Genomic DNA, 17,667 nt, shown 5'->3' with positions numbered 1-17,667 from the left:
GTTTGACCAGCGCTGGCGGGCATTAGAATCTATACAAGCAGACAGAATGATATACCTGGACTGCTACATAATCGATTTAAACAACCTCGCAGTCAACTACCTGTAGCTGCTTGAAGTTAATTCTCTGCTTCTTGGCTTTTCCAGGAACTTTCCCTCTCAGATAAACGCTTAGCATGGAGGTATAGTCAAAGGCCAAGTCCTGCAGCTTAGCTAGTAGCCATGGTAAACCATGGAACATCAGGCTAATAAAGTATGTGAACTTCTTATTATAGTTGCTATAGCCAATGCGCTGCCTCTTATAGATTTCATAACTAGCACTAATAGTTTGTAGATTGCCCAGGTCAACACCATCAAGGCCATTCACGAGCTCAATCCCTACGCCCATCCCATGGGCTACGTAATGGATGGATAGGGTGCTCGGCATTACCCAAGCAGAAGCATGTTGTTTTGACCACTTGTATATCAATAGCCAGCTATAGATCTTGCACAGGTAGACCTGTATGTTAAAGTTTGTGACCTATTAAAGCATGGCATGGGATACTTACAATCCTTTAGGATTATTATAAGGTGTGCTTTAGGGTCTATAGGCGCAGGCTTGCCCTCCTATAATAACTTTATAACCCACTACTTAAATCCAGCCTCGCCAGCGTGAAGCATAAGGAAGAATTTAGCTTAATATTACTAGTTATCTAAAATAATCCCTAGTTTAGTTAATCCTAGAGATATAGTTATACTAGGCAGGATAAAGGTAAGTCTTAAAACAAAAGATATAGGGGCTACTAAAACCCTAGTAATAAAGTCTTTTAAATCTAATATAAGTAGTAAAAGGTTAAGTTTAACAAGGGGGAAAACGTTATAAATAATATCTCTTATAGCACTAATAGGGTCTGCTTAGGCGCCTGATGTTTGGTGTACATGCCGCCCTTGGAGACGAGGTATAGCATCTTCCTGAAATCGCACAAGGCAGGGGTGGCATGAAGCGACATTATGCCCTAGCTTGCTAGGGACCAGGTTAATTCTCACACAGCCAGAGCTCCTCCGATTCACGCAGCGAAGTTCTGCCTCGCCCGTCACATTGTTGAATAATTAGTCCCTGATCAAGATGTGAACAGTTATGAGTAGCACTAGGGGGGATACTCGTCTCCAGCCGCCGTAATCAAGTTCCGAACCATTTCTTGATGGCCTGGGCCGTGTGAAGTGGACGAGATGCTTGGTTGCCAATAGTATGAATATACATCGCCGATGAAATCATTAAACCATGGACAATTAGGAAGCCCTAGCATCTTAATAAGAGCCAATCCATACATCCCTTGAATTCTGGGCTGTGCCCACAACCACCCTTCAAGGCGTCAAGCAACCTAAGATATTTCCATCAATCTACTGTTGTATCCTCAATCCACAAGCAAGTAAACCCACTCAACCATCTATAATACCGCCAACACTCCCTCGCAAGGTTCAGCTCCATCGTATCCGATGCACTCAGGATGGGCGTCACCGCCGTAACGAAGGGAACGCGGCCTGCGGGCTTATCACAGGCCGCTGCTACCGTAAAGCAAATCCAAAGATACGCTTCTGGCGCATTCTTCTTCCACGAGACCATGTCTAGCCTCTGAAGCATATCGCGCAGAATTTTTATCGCTGTTCGTGGGATCGTTGAATCGAGCGCCGTCGATGTACCATTCGGGTGTATGCTGCTTTGGAGGATAAACCAAAATATTCTGGTTGCTAGCTTGCAACATTCACTTATTATCTCGGCTGTTTTGACCGGAATACGCGGCTCTGGACCAGGACTTCTTTCTGGGGGCTGGAGCTGTACGGCTGTTCTGGCGTGCAGGATGGGTAAAAGCTCAGGAAACGAGACATGCTCGGCGACGATGATGAAGTCCAGAACGTCGTGCAGATCGGATACCGTATCGCTGCGTAAGACCCTGTTTTGGTTCTCTGCAACGCGTACTACAGCTCTCCGAAGGAGGTTGGATGGCAGACACTCGAAGTCGAAAGTGAAAGGGTCGATACGGGTTAGGGATGTGTTGGGATTTGGTATCACAGATGGCTCTTGGTGCACAACCACTGAAAGACCTAGTACTATCCTGCAGAAGTACATTAGTACGACTCCGGCAAACAAGGATGAACTACTCAACAGATTCACCAGGGCACCTAAGGCTTGAAAATCCGGCCCCTGGTTCTTATTCTTGTCGAGCATCTGCAGTAGCCCATTTCGGTGTATAAGAGCTGTGTCGGTGTTGTACCCACTCATCTAGCAAAAGCATGAGTTACAACAACCACAAGAATGATCCAGGTATGGTCGCCCCATACATTATAGAATGTCAAAGAAAGCGCCGAACCTGCCATCTCGTAGCTGACTTGTTTGCCTGCATTTAGCTGTTTATGGAGCATCCTCAATGCCAGCGACTGGTGATATAACGTCTGTGGCGAATGAGGTATACCCTGCATAGAGTCACGATGAGCGAGTGCGGAGAAAAGGACTGTCATAAATAAGCACGGATCCGCTAGGGCTCGGCTCATCCAGAACGTATGGAGGTGTGTCGTAAGGCTATTCTCCACTCTATAGAGAGGAGGAATAAAGCAGATCTGAGTGTCTGGATTAATTAGCAGTGCCAAGGTCAAATTACTAGCAGCGGGACACTTACAAAAGTGGATTAAGTCTGCAAAATAATCGCGTTCGGGTATGGGATACTTTGGCTTATACTGCAGTCCATAAGGTGATAGCAAGGGGGGTTGGGTGCGCTGTATCATTATTAGGCTTATATCTGGATGATCGGACCATTCCTGGGGAGAAGGAGGATAGTTGTCGCTGCTTTTCGGGGTCTGGACTCGGACAGGCGACGCTTGGGCTGATGTGGCTCGGCTGGCTTGATCGAACGAGTAATCTCCACCCAGATCATAGTGGCATGGGATGTTGAGTCTGCCACTCAGGTCAGAACGTAGTGTGGCTCAGCTATCGAGAAGAATATACCTTCCACATCGTGAACAGGTTGGCAAATCCCTACTACACCCTCGCTTTCCCACCCTGCATTTTTCACAGCTGACTCCTGATTTAAGAGGCAATATATCCGTGACAAGCTGTCTGTTTGGAAGACGGAGATTAGCATTTGGGGCAAGGCAGCCTTTATGATAGAGAAGTGTGACATGCCCGCTGCCAAAACCCGATATCTGATCCCCAAACTGACTTCTGTATACGCACTCCTGGTGGATCTTCGACCTGCCGCTGTCAGTGGATCGGGACGTTGCAGAAATACGCTGATGTAACGCACTGAGAACACCTCGAACACTTGGGAAAAGCTCGATCACATTTCCTTTTCTTCGCCGCGCATGGAAGACACGCATTCGGCATCTGAGGTGACATTCTGAAGATTCTTGAAACTGAAGCTCCGCTCGAGGACCCCTCGTTGATAAAACATCCTGCGAATCAAAGATTCTCTGCCCCTCGATGCGAGATGAGTAAGCCAGGATGCTAAAGGAGGCTTAGAAATCCATTTTAACCAAGTATGGCTGAAACTCAATAAACGTGGCCAATTACAACGGGTAGTGGCGCAGATGGCAGTGCAGGCGAACTTGACATTTCCGAAGGTCGTTCCCTCATTGAGGTGCTGACTTGAGGCTCGATCCCTGTTGATCGTAACTCGCCAAAAAGTCGGCTGGTTATGGCTGCAGGTGGCACGATACACTTTCCGTTTGGGGATTAGCTGTACTTCTTGTAATTGGATACACTTTCCAAATTGAGGCCTTCGGAACCTGAGAAATCAGCCGCCAAGCTAAGGCGACTGCAGGTGTTGAAGTTGAAGGCATCCCATTGGGGTCCACTCGGGATCACCCATAAGCTACCGGAGGCACAGTATGGTCTATAAAATATTTCCACTATACAATGGACCGGACTTGTCTCTTCATTGGCGAAGAGCTTAGAAGATTCTATTTGGCTACTACCTCTCTTCTAGTACTACATCCCTCCGCCACTGTTCAATGCTTTGTCGATTTCCTATACCACGAGTTATCAGTAACAATACGTGATCTTGGTGCCTAGGAATTTATTCTGAGTGACCACTAATCAAGCCGTTAGTGGTGGATCTAACATTACCGCCGTCAAGCCTTATTTCCAACATATATAAACTGCAGATCCGATCTGAATCCTTCAACATTACAGCCTACATTCACTGCGAGTCAACGATATACCATGAGTTCGTCTCGGCTCTTTCCCCTGAAATCATCTACCTCATGATTCCCCACTGGAAGACACCACCAGAATACCCGCCGCTGCGCGAATGGGACATCGATAAAAAGCTCAACAGTCTCGGGTTGGCTAGTTACGCGATGATTTCCCTAAGCTGGAAATTCGCTATCGAGTGGTACACATTTGCCAGTATAATGATGTCCAGCGATAACCTCCCCCATCTCAAGCGCATTGTCGGCAACCGCCCCCGCAGAAGAAGCCACGCCAAGGACCTGTGGTTCACTATGGATCTTCCCGAATAGCGACAGCCGGCGAGAGTTTGTGGAGCACCCAGGGGAGCACCACGCCAATCTGGCGGCGTCTCAGCGGGGAGTCCAAGACCTCTGGGAGGAACTCTCGAGATGGAGAAAAGAGTGCCACCCATCTGGAATGAAGCTTGTCCTCAACGCAGATGTAGCGATCAATCGGTATCCACAAAGAACCGAAGATGATTCCGACAGCGCCAGCCACCCAGAGCGCTGGCAATACCCCGAACATTTTCTAGCTTTTGAGCTGCCCACGGGACTCCCTCTATTACCCTCCGTTTTGGAACTCGGGGTCAGTTTCCAGGTGGGACACTTTCATCCCTCCGCGATCGAGACTCTCATTCTGTCTCTACCTTCACTTGGTTGACTTCACCTGGCCGTAGTGGCCCCTAGGCCAAAGAAGGACGTACTCCGCGCAGAGCACCGAGACATTATGGCACGAGCCTTGACCTTATCAACACTGCATGAGCTCGAATTCGTTTCCATCATGGCAGGGTACGATAATTCGAACAACCATAGCTGGGACACGTCCCCGGCCCACGACCCGTCCTATCCTTAGGGCGACGTGCTGAAGCGAGCAATCTGCAAGCTCGCCCAGCGCATTCTCCGATTCCTGAATCTGATAGGCGCGTACCCCATTTCTCCGGCGTTATGTGGTGGAGGCGGGGAGAGCACTGCCATGGACTCGGACTCTTCCGCGGGAATTACTTTCCGTATCTCGCGAAACTGTATATCGGGCATTCGCACATCACGTAGACGGGCGCTGGGCGCAATACCGGGCATCCCCAACCACCTCCCCTTTTACCTGGCTATCCAGCATGGCGGTCCACTTATATCGACTATCCTGCTACTTTTCATGTACTGGCAGGAGGCAATCATGACTTGGAGACGTCTGGGCTAATACGCACGAATGATACAAACAGCGTCCAGTTCGAGGACGGCGAATACGCCTACCGCGAATGGAGAGTGCGACCTGATCCGGAAATGTACGAGCCCCTACTTCGCAGTATGGCCGGCGCAGTACTCCGAATGCCGAAATTGAAATCTCTCTGGGCAGAGTTCTACACGAGGATCGATCATGATGCAGGTTGAGGCTCCCGGTGAAAAGGCAGACGTGCTGCGCTGGACTCGACGACTAGAGGATGATATAGGGCGGTGGAGGTGGATTCTCCTGGCCGAGGAGGATTTGAAGAAATATGGAGGACAACCGGGAGGTTCCGGCAGATGTTTATTATCTGATGAAGACGAGGGTCGGAACGGATCGGGTTGTTATTATAGCGCGGTTTCGGTAATTGCGACCGTCTGTTGTTGGATCGGTGTCAAGGACACGAGTCTTTATCCAGTTAGGACTCGATGAGGAACGTGATGCGCAACAGGGACTCTAATATAATGGTGTGAAATTGAATTAGCTGTAGTACGTCCGGAAAAGGCACCAGACGTTATATTGCATGTGTGATATTCTGCGGGCAGCACCCCCAAGTTATATAGCATCTTCCGTCATATGACCGCTTCTGGTGGTTTTCATGCTACTCTCCATCCAGCTTCATCCCTTGTCAGGTGATTTTACCCCGCTATTAGAGCATTGGCTCAAGTGATTTACGACCGAAGCGAGGTGCTCTAAGTAAGTGGCGCAGCATCCTTGTCCTAAAACAAGCTCCTTATTCGAGCAACCCAGGTCCGTTGATGGCCTGGACCGTGAGCCCTGAAGCACTCTCACCCAATGCAGCGGCTAGCCTCAGGATCTTCATCCTTATTGGCTGTTCAGTCATAGCGAGATCCCTCAGGTGCTTGATATTTAATCAAGGTGATGAGTAATGGTGCGGAAATTCCGCTAGCCCCCGAGCCCAACAAATGGGACAAAGGAGCTTCTCGCGGAACGCGTCTACATGGGCTATGACGAGATATGGAGTACGCCAGGGAAATCGGACTAGCCCGCACACGGCAACGCATCGGGACTTGATTCCATAATTGTGGATAGTCTCCGGTCAGGCTCATGGTATCGCCTACCCGCTAGGTTTGGCCTCTCCGTATTCTGATTATAAACCTCAGGTTGCCGTACGGACTAACCCGCATGTGCAGAGAAATGTCTCCGTCTGCTATGTCGTCCAGCAGACTCCGAACCAAGGCCGAATATCATATGGACGTGTTGGAAGATATAAAAGCTTTGACAACACCGGCGGGTTACTCATACTGTCCACTTCATCTTCACAATCGCACAGCACATCCAATCATCTCGCAAAGACCCGCTCAACCCTCAACAAGATAATCAAAGCACTATGTCCTCGCAAGCCGTCAAACTTATTTTTGGAGGGGCGTCCTTCGGCCCAGCGATGGAATCCGAGTTCACTACCGTCGACGCTACAAAGGGCGCTCTGCACCTACTCGAAGCTGGAGGTGTGGCAACAATCGACACTGCTCGAATGTACCCTGATAGCGAGGAGTACCTTGGGCAGGCAGGCGCTGCAGCCCGCTTCGCGATTGACACCAAGTATCCAGGTGGATTTTCGCCGACGCCATCGAGCAAAGAGGGTCTTATCGCTAGTGCGGAGGAGAGTATCAACGCTTTGAGGACAGAGCAGGTAATCCCCCCTTTGCTCCTGATTGAGATCCTCCCTGGGCAAGTACTAAACAAATACGCCGTTGTAGGTAGAGGTGTACTATATCCACGCGCCGGACCGACGTGTCCCATTGCAGGATCTCCTCGCGGGCGTAGACGCTGTCTATAGAAGTGGAAAGTTCAAACGCCTCGGGCTCTCGAACTTCCTCCCAGAGGAAGTGAAGGAAGCCATCCGCATCTGCAAAGAGAATGACTATGTTGTCCCTTCGGTCTACCAGGGAAATTACAACGCCGTTGCACGACACTCGGAATCGACTTTACTCCCCATCCTACGCGAACACGGCATTGCGTTCTACGCTTATTCGCCAATTGCAGGTATGATGCAGAGCCAAGAACTAATCTTGCTCCTTGTGGTACACCCACATGCGACTGTGTACCTTGCTAACTGTCCCTTTCCAGGTGGCTTCCTAACAAAGGACGTCAAAGCCCTAGTTGGTGGCGCCGAGGGCCGCTGGAATCCACAGACACCCACAGGAGGGCTTTTCAACTCTCTATATACGAAGCCAGCAATGCTGGAAGGGTTAAAACTATGGGGTGAGATTGCAACCGACGCTGGGATTTCAAAGGCAGATCTGGCCTATCGCTGGGTGGCGTATCATTCAATCTTGAAGGAGGGGGACGGGCTTATTTTTGGGGCGAGGAACGGGAAGCAAATTCAGAGGACTTTAGAAGGACTGAAGAACGGGCCGTTGTCGGTGGATGTGGTGGAGAAGATTGCGCGGGTTTGGGAGGTTGTCAAGCATGAGGCGCCGATTGATAACTTTAATAGGTAGTCTCTCCTGTGTTATGTGTTATAGACCGACTTTATTTGAAGTTGATTCTTTAATTTCATCTGTCCCTAAGGCAACTCTCACTTTAGAGACCCTTCAACCGCTAGTCCATAATATAATAGTCAATACACTTTAGTGGACCCGATAGTAGATTATATAGCCCCTAATAGAACGAGGTCAGTCATGCCAGGCATTAAAGCTAAGGTAGTAGTAAACTGGTCCTCTTTCACAACAGCTCATGGCGCTCCCACATAGATAGAGACTTCATACGAGGATTCGGGCCCCAACGAGTAATATATATCATACAGCGTCACCATGAGAGGACCTTATGAAGGATACTGGCTGTAGACGTCCGTGGAGGCCTGAAGATTCTGCTTGGGGTGGGTTTCTGATCTAAGCCCTGCAGATGTTCGCTAATAGTTGCAATTTGCAGGTTACATTTATCATTGCAGGGAAGAATCCGTTTTGTTTACGAGGAGGTGGTCCTTACTCTAGTTAGTTAACTTAGTTAAAGCCACGTGAATGACTCAGCTAACAAGGGCCCCTCGCATATATTTATCGCTCCCTCCCAGGTTCCGGCTGCTCTATCCCCCAGCTCCCCCTTTCCCCCTCCCTCCTTGCTTATCCCCGGCGTCCGCTCACAATGTATCAGCTCACGGACCGGGATCTGGACGACCAGGGGTACGACGACAATCCAGCAATTCGTGCGGCCGCAAATGCCAACTCCGCGGTGCTCGAAGCTCTGTTGGCCTACTACAAATCTCGCTGCGACGATAAAACTCTCACTGGATACGAGCAGAGATCAATTACCAGATGTTCTCCCAGCGCGACCATAGCGTTTCGTTCACCGATCAAAGCCGCCATCAGCATCAACTCCGCCGAGAATCTCCGACTTCTCCTGGCTGCGGGTGCGGATCCTGATGGTATCCTCCGCTGGGAAGCCGCAGATTACTCAGTCCGATTCATACGCGGTCGTTATTATTCAGACAATTTTTAATATTACGCACACTGTGAGGCACGGTCCGTTGTCCTGGCAAAGGCGCGAGAGCATGGGATTGTTCACCCCGTCTGCCCGTTGACCGAAGGCGAGCTGGATGAGAGGCGCCGCTGGTTTCCCATGTTCTGGACCGAGTGGTTCGTCCCCGGTCGGAGCTTGCGGATGGGGAGGGCTTGGACGGCTCTTGAGGAAGCCGCGGGGTATGGACGACCGGAGCTTTTCGATCTTCTTCGAGCTGCAGGCGCCGACGAGTCTGCGTGGGTGCAGCAGTCCGATTCCGACGATCCTGAATTGTGGAACTTTGACGAGAGCACTCCGGTTTCTTTTCTGACAACAAGCTCGCCTCTCCATGAAGCCCTGTACTGGGGTGAACAGGCGATGGTCCGGCATCTGCTTTCTACGTGTGAGCATTCGCCCAACTACCGGCCTCCAGCAGCCCCAACCATGGCTCTCCCACCCCTCTCCCACATCCTTGTACGCTGCGACCTTGATGACGAGAACGTCCATAATTGCCTGGTAGACCTTCTCGCACATCCACGACTGGACCTTAATCTCCGCACTCCCGTCTTCGGCATCCACCCACTGCACTTTGCCACTGCCCACCACAACCCCAAGCTCCTCACTTGGCTAGCAGGGTTCATCCCCGGTGGCCTTGCGACGGCGCGTACTACGGCGCTAGGCCACACGCTGCTCCATATCGCCTGTGTGCCACTAATTCCTAATCAGATTGTTGCCAAGAACCCAAACGTCCTCAAGAGCATCCACTGCATACGCACCGTCGACTACCGCTGGCACCCCCGGGTCAAGCTTCTCCCAAGTCCCAGCTGTGGGGAGGTTGCCACTGCAGAGGAAATCGCGTCCATTGATCCCCAGCCGTTGACCACCGCCGAGCAACAGGCGCAGCTGGCAACTATTAGAGTGCTGGTAGAGGCGAGGCAAGGACAAGAAGAAGTCGCCGACGTCAGGGCAAAGGATGTCGACGGCAACACTGCGCTACACTACCTGGCTGGAACATTGAACATGTCAGACGAAATTATCGAGTTGGTGCGGGGGTTGGAGGGAGGTGAAGAGGCTTGGTGGGAGGCGAAGAATCATTGGGGCTTGACGCCGAGCCAGCTCTGGGGCGAGTGAGATATTTCTCATCCGACCTTGACTTTGATTTTGTTTATGTTAGGTACGTCGATTATTCTTTGTCTATGAGGGTATCAAGGGTTTATTCATACTGTCTGCACATCCCTCGTGCCATGCAAGTACTCCCCCGTCCAGAACCATTCATCCAGGTCGAAGTCCGCAAAGTCCGACGCCTCGTGGATATCCTCACTCTCTACCGAGCTCACTGGACTATGCCCAGGTATCGGCAGACCCGTCTCCATACCCACCGACCCAGCGCCCTCCCGTTCAAACTCAACCAGGTACTCCCCAACCGTAACCCCCATAACCCGCTTGAAGACTCTCGACAGATAACTAGGTGAAACACCGAGCTCTCTCGCGAGATCGCTCACACCGATCGTGTCCCTCCTCCCATTCCCGACTTCGACTACATCATCACATCCCCGCATAGTCGCGAGTGAAATAGCCCGTCCAACAACCTCTTCCGCTTTCCCGCGGAACCCACTCTCATCAGGCCGACACCGCTTACACGGTCGAAATCCGTCGCGGCGCGCTTCTTGGGCTGTATTGAAAAATACGACATTTGCGCGGCGCGCGAGACGCGCTGTGCAAGTGGGGACACAATAGATCTTTGTAGAGCGGACCCCGTAGATGAATATGTCTGATGCGGAGGGTGAGCGGCTTTGGAGGATGTGGTAGCGGGCGTCGATGCTGGTTTGGTGTTTTGTGATAGGTAAACGAGGGGATTGGTACAGTGATTGTGTCTGAGGGCGTATGTTTTCCATGCTGGATGGTTGAGAGACGTGGTGTAGGCTAGTTGAGCGGGGTTGAAGATGCTGAGCTCCGACGATGGGAGATGATGAAATTTGGTGTCATCGGGGACAGGGATAGTTATATTACTAAGCTCTAGGCACTCTCCCCGCACCACAGTATGCGCTATGCATTCATCCTCGGACGCGATAGCTCTTTATCTCGGCTCGGATGGAGAATCCGAGGGCAATGTCGGGACGGGAAGGCTCTTGAATTTGCCTTGGTCATGACCACGTGAGTTGGCTTGCACGATGGACCTGGAACAGTCCCATATCCAATATATGCCAATGTGTACTCCGATTGGCCACTTATAGTTCAGTCTCCACTTTGCCTCTACAGAGTATGAGATAAAAACGAGGGAGGACAGAAAGATCACAGTCTTCCTCAATCATACTTGGAGAAAAGAAATTTCCCAGCAATGACTTTAACATCGGGTACTGAGCAACATACTCCTCTGGCATGTCCCTTGCACGCGCACACCCCAACCGACACAGAATCCCTCTCGACAGTGAGCGAAACAAGCGAGATTACCTACCCAGAAGGTGGCCGCGATGCCTGGCTTGTTGTCTTTGGCTCTTGGTGCGGCCTCACTGCCTCTCTGGGCATTTACAACGCCTCTGGTGTTTTCGAAGCCGTGGTATCCAAAGTGCTCCTACCCGACACCGCACCCTCCACCATTGGCTGGATCTTCTCCATATATGCCTTTGTGACCTGGTTATGTGGGGTACAGATTGGGCCAACATTTGACGCGATGGGGCCCCAAGCACTCATGATTGTTGGCTCAGTTTGTATGCTGGGTGGCATATTCGCGCTAAGCTTCTGCACGGGTACGTACACATCCCATACATTAAAACATACTTGCTCTCTAACAGAGATGCTGCATGTAGAGTACTACCAGATCCTCCTCGCCTTCTCCCTCCTCACAGGGATTGGCTCCTCCCTTCTCATAACCCCCGCCATGGCTTGTGTGGCACACTGGTTCATGGCCCGCCGCGGCCTCGCAAGCGGAATCGCATTTATAGGCAGTGGTTTTGGTGGTGTCCTCTTCCCGCTCATGATCCAGTCCCTTCTGCCGCAAGTGGGCTGGGCCTGGTCCCTCCGGATCCTGGGGTTTACCCTCCTCGTCCTTTGTGGCTTCGGCGTAGCATTCTGTCGCTCTCGCGTCCCACCCCGCAAAGGGAGCCAGACGACGTGGCGCGATACACTCCCCGACCCGCGCATCTTCCTCGATGGGACGGGGGCTATGGCTGCTACAACTGCGGGGGTTCTATTCACGGATCTCGCGTACTTTATCCCGATCACGTATACGCCGAGCTACTATCTCGATCGTCAGGGCCTCGCTGCGGGGACTGGAACAGATGCAGCACTCACGGGATCCGCGGCGCTGGCATACCAGCTCCTCGCGATTCTGAACGCATCCTCGTGCCTGGGCCGTCTAGTCGCGGGCCACCTCGCCGACCTCTTCGGTCGCTATAACACGATGGTCGTCTCTCTGCTCCTCTGTACACTCTCCATAACATGCCTCTGGCTCCCGGACATCCTCACTCCACCCGCAACCGCAGCCCCAACCCCAGCCGAAGGCTCTAGCCCCCCACTCCTCTTCACGCTCTTCACAATCATCTTCGGCTTCTGCAGCGGCTCAAATGTCAGTCTGACGCCCATTTGCCTGGGCCAGCTCTGCGACACGCGCGACTACGGGCGGTACTATGCGAGCTGCTATACCGTTGTTGCGTTTGGCATGCTGGGGAGTATACCCGTCGCGGGGGCGTTGTTGGATGCGGTGCATGATGAGGGGAGGGCCAGGTATGTGGGTGTTGCGGGGTTTGCGGGTGCGTGCTATGTGGTCGCTTTGGGGTGTTTTGTTTGGGTTCGTGGAAGGGTCCAGTGGTGGGGAATTAGGGCGAGATGGTGAGTGATTGGTCTCACGGCTTTCATGTCCCTACGAACGTATGAGGATAGATTCCTAGCACAAGGAATCTCGGCCGATTATCGCGACTGATAAGTTGATTCCTTGGTTGAGAGCGGAAGACTACCGCTTGAAGCTAAAGCAAGCGAACAATGCGATGGTTATTGTTTACGATATTTTATGGTCCCTTGCAATGGTCAACTTCCTATTTTAAACCTTCTCATCGAGGGTCCTCCAACCCACATTGTACCATATAACCGACGGCTATTCCCGTCCCAGTCTATCCTGCACGTCTATCTCGACCAACTTTCTTTACCAACAATAATTCTCTCCTCCACCAACCGCTCAAACACCCGAAAATACCCATGACCAACCGGATACTCCTCCCTAAACCCCAGAACCCGAATCTTATCCAGGCACATCTCCCGGTCCCTCTCCAAAAAGGTGAATCCTGCCGAAAGCAGAATCCACGTCTGTGGAAGAATCTCGCGCGGGCGCAGACCATACTCTTCACACATTCTCTTGTAATCGTCGGCGTGCGCAATCCACCACTTGTCGATGTCCTTCCAGCCTCTGTCTTCGGGGCTCGAGCCTTGAGCGGTAAGGCCAAAGTACTCGCACAACTTTGGCCAGACGAGAGTCCATGGCGCTGGGGTTTGGTTGTCAGCTATGTTGAATGCCTCTCCGTGCGCCTGGTCTGGCTTCTCGATCGAGAGGTATAGCTCCGACCGCGCGATGATATCCTGTGGGGAGGGGGTGTACGTGTGTATATAATGGTTATACGATCCCGGGAAGATAGCGGTCGCGCCAGGCCCGTTCACGTAGCGGTAGGGCATTAAGGAGAGCGCCAGTGGCTCGACGTATGTCATGCTTGTGGGGAGAGGAACGTGGCCTGGCCTGCAATGTCAGCATGGTCGAAGCCAAGACAAAGAAGATTACTACTAGGGATGCGATGCATGCGAGGTAAACGCACCAATAATCATATCCGGTCGCACCTCGCACCACTTCCACAATTTTCCCTTATTAGCTTCCTTCAGCAGGTCCACCTGTGCGTAGTAGAAAATCTCATCGCCCCAGGGCGAGGGAATGCGTGGGTTGTCCTCGCGCAGGGGAGGAGCTATTGCAATGTGTTCTTGGAAGCGGAAGACGGCGACCCCGTAGTTCTGCGCTTGATTAGTACGGGTTATCGCCATCCTATTGGGGTGGGTTGGTGGTGCGTACGTTCGTCCCAGTCTGAAGCACGAAGAATTTTAGATTCTTGCATAGTTTGTCGACGGCGTGCACGGCGTTGTAGGTCATTCCTATATTGATGTCGCGGATCGCCATCACGTCGACCGAGTAGGCGGTTGCGTTTGAGTAGGCTGATATTGTCAGCTAATGTACACGCGTCTTGTGATTCTCTTACCAAGATAATACACATGAGTAACATCCTCGAGGTTCGGGACCGTCTCCTGCAACTCGGCCAACACCTCGTCAAAGCTCGCTCGCAGATTTACTCCGGAGTACAGCTACAGTCGAGGTCATGGGGTAACCCACTTTTCCCCAGCGGCAATGGGCGATTCGTCAAGCCGATTACCCTGGCAAACGTTGTTGCTGTGGGGTAGGTTAGAGCGCATTTCGTGACGGCCCAACCCGAGATCCCGCTGGCTCCGAAGATCAACGCAGCATTTCTTGGTTTAGCCATTGCAATTGTGTGGCCTTCCAGGTACTTCAAGGAGACATCCGGGCGAGTGGGGGATGAGGTCCTTATCAGGGTGCTTTGACAGGCGGGACACATTCAGGGAAGGAGCCACGGCGGCTACCCCTTCCTCCGTACCAGTGCGATTCGCCTGCTAAGCTAATCACTGTCTCTGGGCCGTGTTTCACACGGTCTGGCAGGGGTTGCATCATCTCGAGCGGTCGAAGCCTGTCGCTGAATCATGATGGTCCAACCATGATTCGGGAAACTGAGTCAGTCATCCCCTAACCGCGGTCCGTGCAAGGCTAAGTACGTAAGCTGTCACGGCATGAGCCTGCAGTTCATCGTCCCAAATGGATACATTTACTGTCTATGATTATATATAATTATGTTAGTCCGTGCTGTAGGATTAACTCAAGGGTCACCAAGTCAAATTCTTCGGCTGCCGTATGGGTCTCGGGCTCTCGTGTAGCATGTTTTGCAGATATATATCTTGCAACACGCTTATGCTGCGACAACCTCCTAGTACTTACATTAAAATAAAAGAACACTCAAATTAGGACACCAGCTGTTTCGCGGAGATTTATCCGGTTCTTAAGCTATAATGCGGGCGTAGATATATTGAACAGTGTCGATAATGCATGGAAATAGGGTTGGTTGGCAGTGTTGTCTACTAGGAAAATGATAGAAGCGGAACTTGTAGGAGACATCCTACAGTAAATCATTATAGACGCACAACAGGAATTGAAGCTAGAAGAAGTATAGTAACGAAGATTTGGAACCTGCCCACCTTCCTACTTGACTGACAACCTCGTCCTGCGTTGACAAAAGTCCGGGGAAAATCTCCCGCAATAAGATCGAGGCCCGTTTTCCAAGGTTCTTGAAGAGACATCCATCATAGTACGAGCTGCCCTAGAGATATCCTGGTCAGGATTGGTTTATATTGGGATACCGATATTCGTCCAGACCATGTATAGGTTATTGTGTTAATAGACGACCAATCAACATTGTACCCTCAAGGTAAAAGGAGCAGGTATACCTCCAGCCCCACCCGTTCTAGCTACATCTAGAATCCCAAGTCCCATAGAGCGAGGCTTTCCTGACCAACACGAGAATCAGGAACAGCCTGGGCCCTGCATGCAAACCCTGAAGCGCTGGGTGCGGACGGCAACTTGGAACCTGGTTCCGAGCACCTGTTGAAGTTTGCATACGCGATATCACAACGCTCGAGCCAGTTATCGATGGAGTCGGATACAAAATTCCCCACACAGTGTGGATGTTCCAGATCAGATTGGCCAATAGTCGATCCCTATGCAAATGGTCTCCAATTAAAGCCCATCTATTCTTGGCGACGCCGAGGTTTGTTTTCATGGTTTCGAGGCTGTGTCGCGCTTTCGCCAGGCAACCACAATTTGACCTCATATGTAAATAAACGCAAGGAAGCCCCTGACCAGCGCGCTGGCCTGCCAAACAGAATATATTTCTATATTTCAACTCCTTCACCCCTCCGTCTTACATACTTTCCAACGCCTGTGAAAGCCAGCAATGCCCGAATTGCATTACAGAGACTCCGACTCGACCACCAGTGCAGACTCCTCCACCCTCCACGAGATGAATTCCCTCCCTCGCTCTTTTACTGGCGTACGTTCTCATCTTTGTAGTTGCACTTCAGTCACGTCCAAAAACTAACAAACTATCAGTACGCCGCCGTCCCCCAAAACGACCTCACCGGCGAAGAAAAGCTACAACAGCAACAACAAGGCCATGGCCATCGCTACCTAGCCGGCTTCAACTCCAACCCTCTCCCCTCTGAAGCAAGCTTCCAATCACACACACACTGCGAGGCATGCGATGCGTTCCTGGAGCGCCAGCACAAGCGGCGCTTCGCGATCCTGTTAGCGTGGATCGCTGCAATCATGTTTGTTGCGTCGCTGATTTTTGGGCTGGTCCTGGGAATTGTTGTTGTGAATGCAAAGAAGGATAGTCCTTATTACCATTAGGGACTAGGTTTTGAATCTTCGGGTGCTTTGCGGGTTGATTGATTTCATAGGAGTCAATGAGTGTGAGTTTTTGGGTTGTTTCAATCTTGTCTCATATGCAAAAGCCATGGTAGGGCTGAGCCCAGTTCCGCTCAAGTGTGTATACAGAATGGACTTTGGATGTTCTATTCATGCAACGAGTAATCCTACAATTGCCGCTTGCGATTGCTTCGCTGACCAAGTAGGCTCCTCCCACACTGGGGCCCGTCTACTTACCTTGAGCCAGGCGAATACCACTGCGCCTGCTGGTACCAAAACATCCCAACAGGCAGCGTCAGTATCCGAGCTTTGGCGGGGCTGGAAATGTTTAAAGGATGCTCATCAAAACCAGTCCTGTGATTAGCGACTGCGATATTAGAGATACGTGCCATTGGCGAATGATACACCGGCCCCAAGAACAACACTACCGGGGGTTGGGGTGCCAAACTACAGGCACTCGCAGACTTCTACATGTTTCCTCGATGTGTCAAAAAAGAGCCCTTCATTCTGAAACTCCATATACAGAATACCGTCCTCCCCGGGCCTGAAAATGAGAGTACTACCCATCACTATGTACCCCGTCGTCAAATAGTTCCTCCCTGCCCCCTCTTCCCCGCCCCTCCTTCCTCATAGCGCCCTGATAATGTTGTACCTCTATTGAAAAAAGTCATACATCAATGCGTATGAGGTGCTGGCTGATGTTTACAACAACCTGGACGAGTTCCGAGGGCGGCCGCCCTTTCCCGGCTTAGCGTGAGGATCATGCTGTCGTTTATGATGCTTGTTTAAGGCATTGCGACTCGAAACTCGTCTAAAGCGGAGTGGGTAATTAATAGGTTTCTCGCTTGATGCCCGGTCTGACGACGGCAGTCGTTGTTCACTTGGCGCCGGGAGCAATGTCCGCAGTGAGCTCCGATTTCCCCGGTGGCCTGCCTGCTCTAGTCTAGAGAGGGGCTGGCTTGACAAGGGCAGGGGGCTTCGTTGGAGCTACAGGAAAAGGCATTAGCGGAAACCCATTGGCCGCGTGTGCCGTGGACACTTACTATATGACACTCCCGGGAGCAGTGTAGGTGAGCGCCGGAGTGAAGCTCAGAGAGGCGGGTTGGTCGCTCATGTGGTCCTCGAGGTAGTCGCAAGCTGCGTGCGACAGTGGATTTGGTAGCACAGGTGGAAGGAGAAAGGCGTCGAATAAAAAGGAGTTGTCGCCCCCGGCGATTAAACCGAATAGCACAGTACAGTGAGGTACTATAAAATGGGGAGGCCTCCA

General features: G+C 51.5%; 7 protein-coding genes across 7 annotated transcripts; 4 read left to right on the top strand and 3 right to left on the bottom strand.

The window, feature by feature from the left end:
• Positions 1-874: 874 nt before the first annotated feature.
• BJX68DRAFT_237045 (Zn(II)2Cys6 transcription factor) lies at positions 875-3,623 on the bottom strand. The gene is made up of 7 exons (XM_071040118.1): positions 3,276-3,623; positions 3,155-3,223; positions 2,978-3,088; positions 2,652-2,926; positions 2,317-2,600; positions 2,142-2,257; positions 875-2,090 (listed from the first exon to the last, which is right to left on the bottom strand). Exons 1-7 carry the CDS (start codon positions 3,365-3,367, stop codon positions 1,373-1,375), a joined length of 1,665 nt encoding a protein of 554 aa, XP_070899390.1. The 5' UTR covers positions 3,368-3,623; the 3' UTR covers positions 875-1,372.
• A 3,007-nt stretch (positions 3,624-6,630) lies between these two features.
• BJX68DRAFT_91531 (aldo/keto reductase family protein) lies at positions 6,631-7,914 on the top strand. Its single transcript, XM_071050005.1, has 3 exons — positions 6,631-7,073; positions 7,141-7,426; positions 7,511-7,914. The coding sequence occupies exons 1-3, from the start codon at positions 6,771-6,773 to the stop codon at positions 7,882-7,884; spliced, it is 963 nt and encodes a 320-aa protein (XP_070899389.1). The 5' UTR covers positions 6,631-6,770; the 3' UTR covers positions 7,885-7,914.
• Positions 7,915-8,524: 610 nt separating this feature from the next.
• Positions 8,525-10,009, top strand: BJX68DRAFT_266724 (uncharacterized protein; the record flags this gene model as incomplete). The annotated part of the gene is made up of 2 exons (XM_071045600.1): positions 8,525-8,836; positions 8,897-10,009. The coding sequence occupies 2 exons, from the start codon at positions 8,525-8,527 to the stop codon at positions 10,007-10,009; spliced, it is 1,425 nt and encodes a 474-aa protein (XP_070899388.1).
• Positions 10,010-10,027: 18 nt separating this feature from the next.
• BJX68DRAFT_91524 (uncharacterized protein) lies at positions 10,028-10,909 on the bottom strand. The gene has a single exon (XM_071050004.1). It carries the CDS (start codon positions 10,771-10,773, stop codon positions 10,096-10,098), a length of 678 nt encoding a protein of 225 aa, XP_070899387.1. The 5' UTR covers positions 10,774-10,909; the 3' UTR covers positions 10,028-10,095.
• A 307-nt stretch (positions 10,910-11,216) lies between these two features.
• Positions 11,217-12,710, top strand: BJX68DRAFT_255205 (MFS general substrate transporter; the record flags this gene model as incomplete). Its single annotated transcript, XM_071043006.1, has 3 exons — positions 11,217-11,232; positions 11,308-11,625; positions 11,686-12,710. 3 exons carry the CDS (start codon positions 11,217-11,219, stop codon positions 12,708-12,710), a joined length of 1,359 nt encoding a protein of 452 aa, XP_070899386.1.
• A 287-nt stretch (positions 12,711-12,997) lies between these two features.
• On the bottom strand, positions 12,998-14,388 carry BJX68DRAFT_255204 (uncharacterized protein; the record flags this gene model as incomplete). Its single annotated transcript, XM_071043005.1, has 5 exons — positions 12,998-13,596; positions 13,678-13,867; positions 13,926-14,065; positions 14,110-14,199; positions 14,241-14,388. 5 exons carry the CDS (start codon positions 14,386-14,388, stop codon positions 12,998-13,000), a joined length of 1,167 nt encoding a protein of 388 aa, XP_070899385.1.
• Positions 14,389-15,927: 1,539 nt separating this feature from the next.
• BJX68DRAFT_266720 (uncharacterized protein) lies at positions 15,928-16,382 on the top strand (the record flags this gene model as incomplete). Its single annotated transcript, XM_071045599.1, has 2 exons — positions 15,928-16,023; positions 16,083-16,382. 2 exons carry the CDS (start codon positions 15,928-15,930, stop codon positions 16,380-16,382), a joined length of 396 nt encoding a protein of 131 aa, XP_070899384.1.
• Positions 16,383-17,667: the final 1,285 nt, after the last annotated feature.

Source organism: Aspergillus pseudodeflectus (genome assembly GCF_044049435.1).
Source record: "Aspergillus pseudodeflectus strain CBS 756.74 chromosome Unknown BJX68scaffold_20, whole genome shotgun sequence".
NCBI lineage: Eukaryota > Fungi > Ascomycota > Eurotiomycetes > Eurotiales > Aspergillaceae > Aspergillus > Aspergillus pseudodeflectus.
The sequence above is the reverse complement of the archived record's forward strand: the minus strand, read 5'-3'. Positions and strand labels throughout refer to the sequence as shown.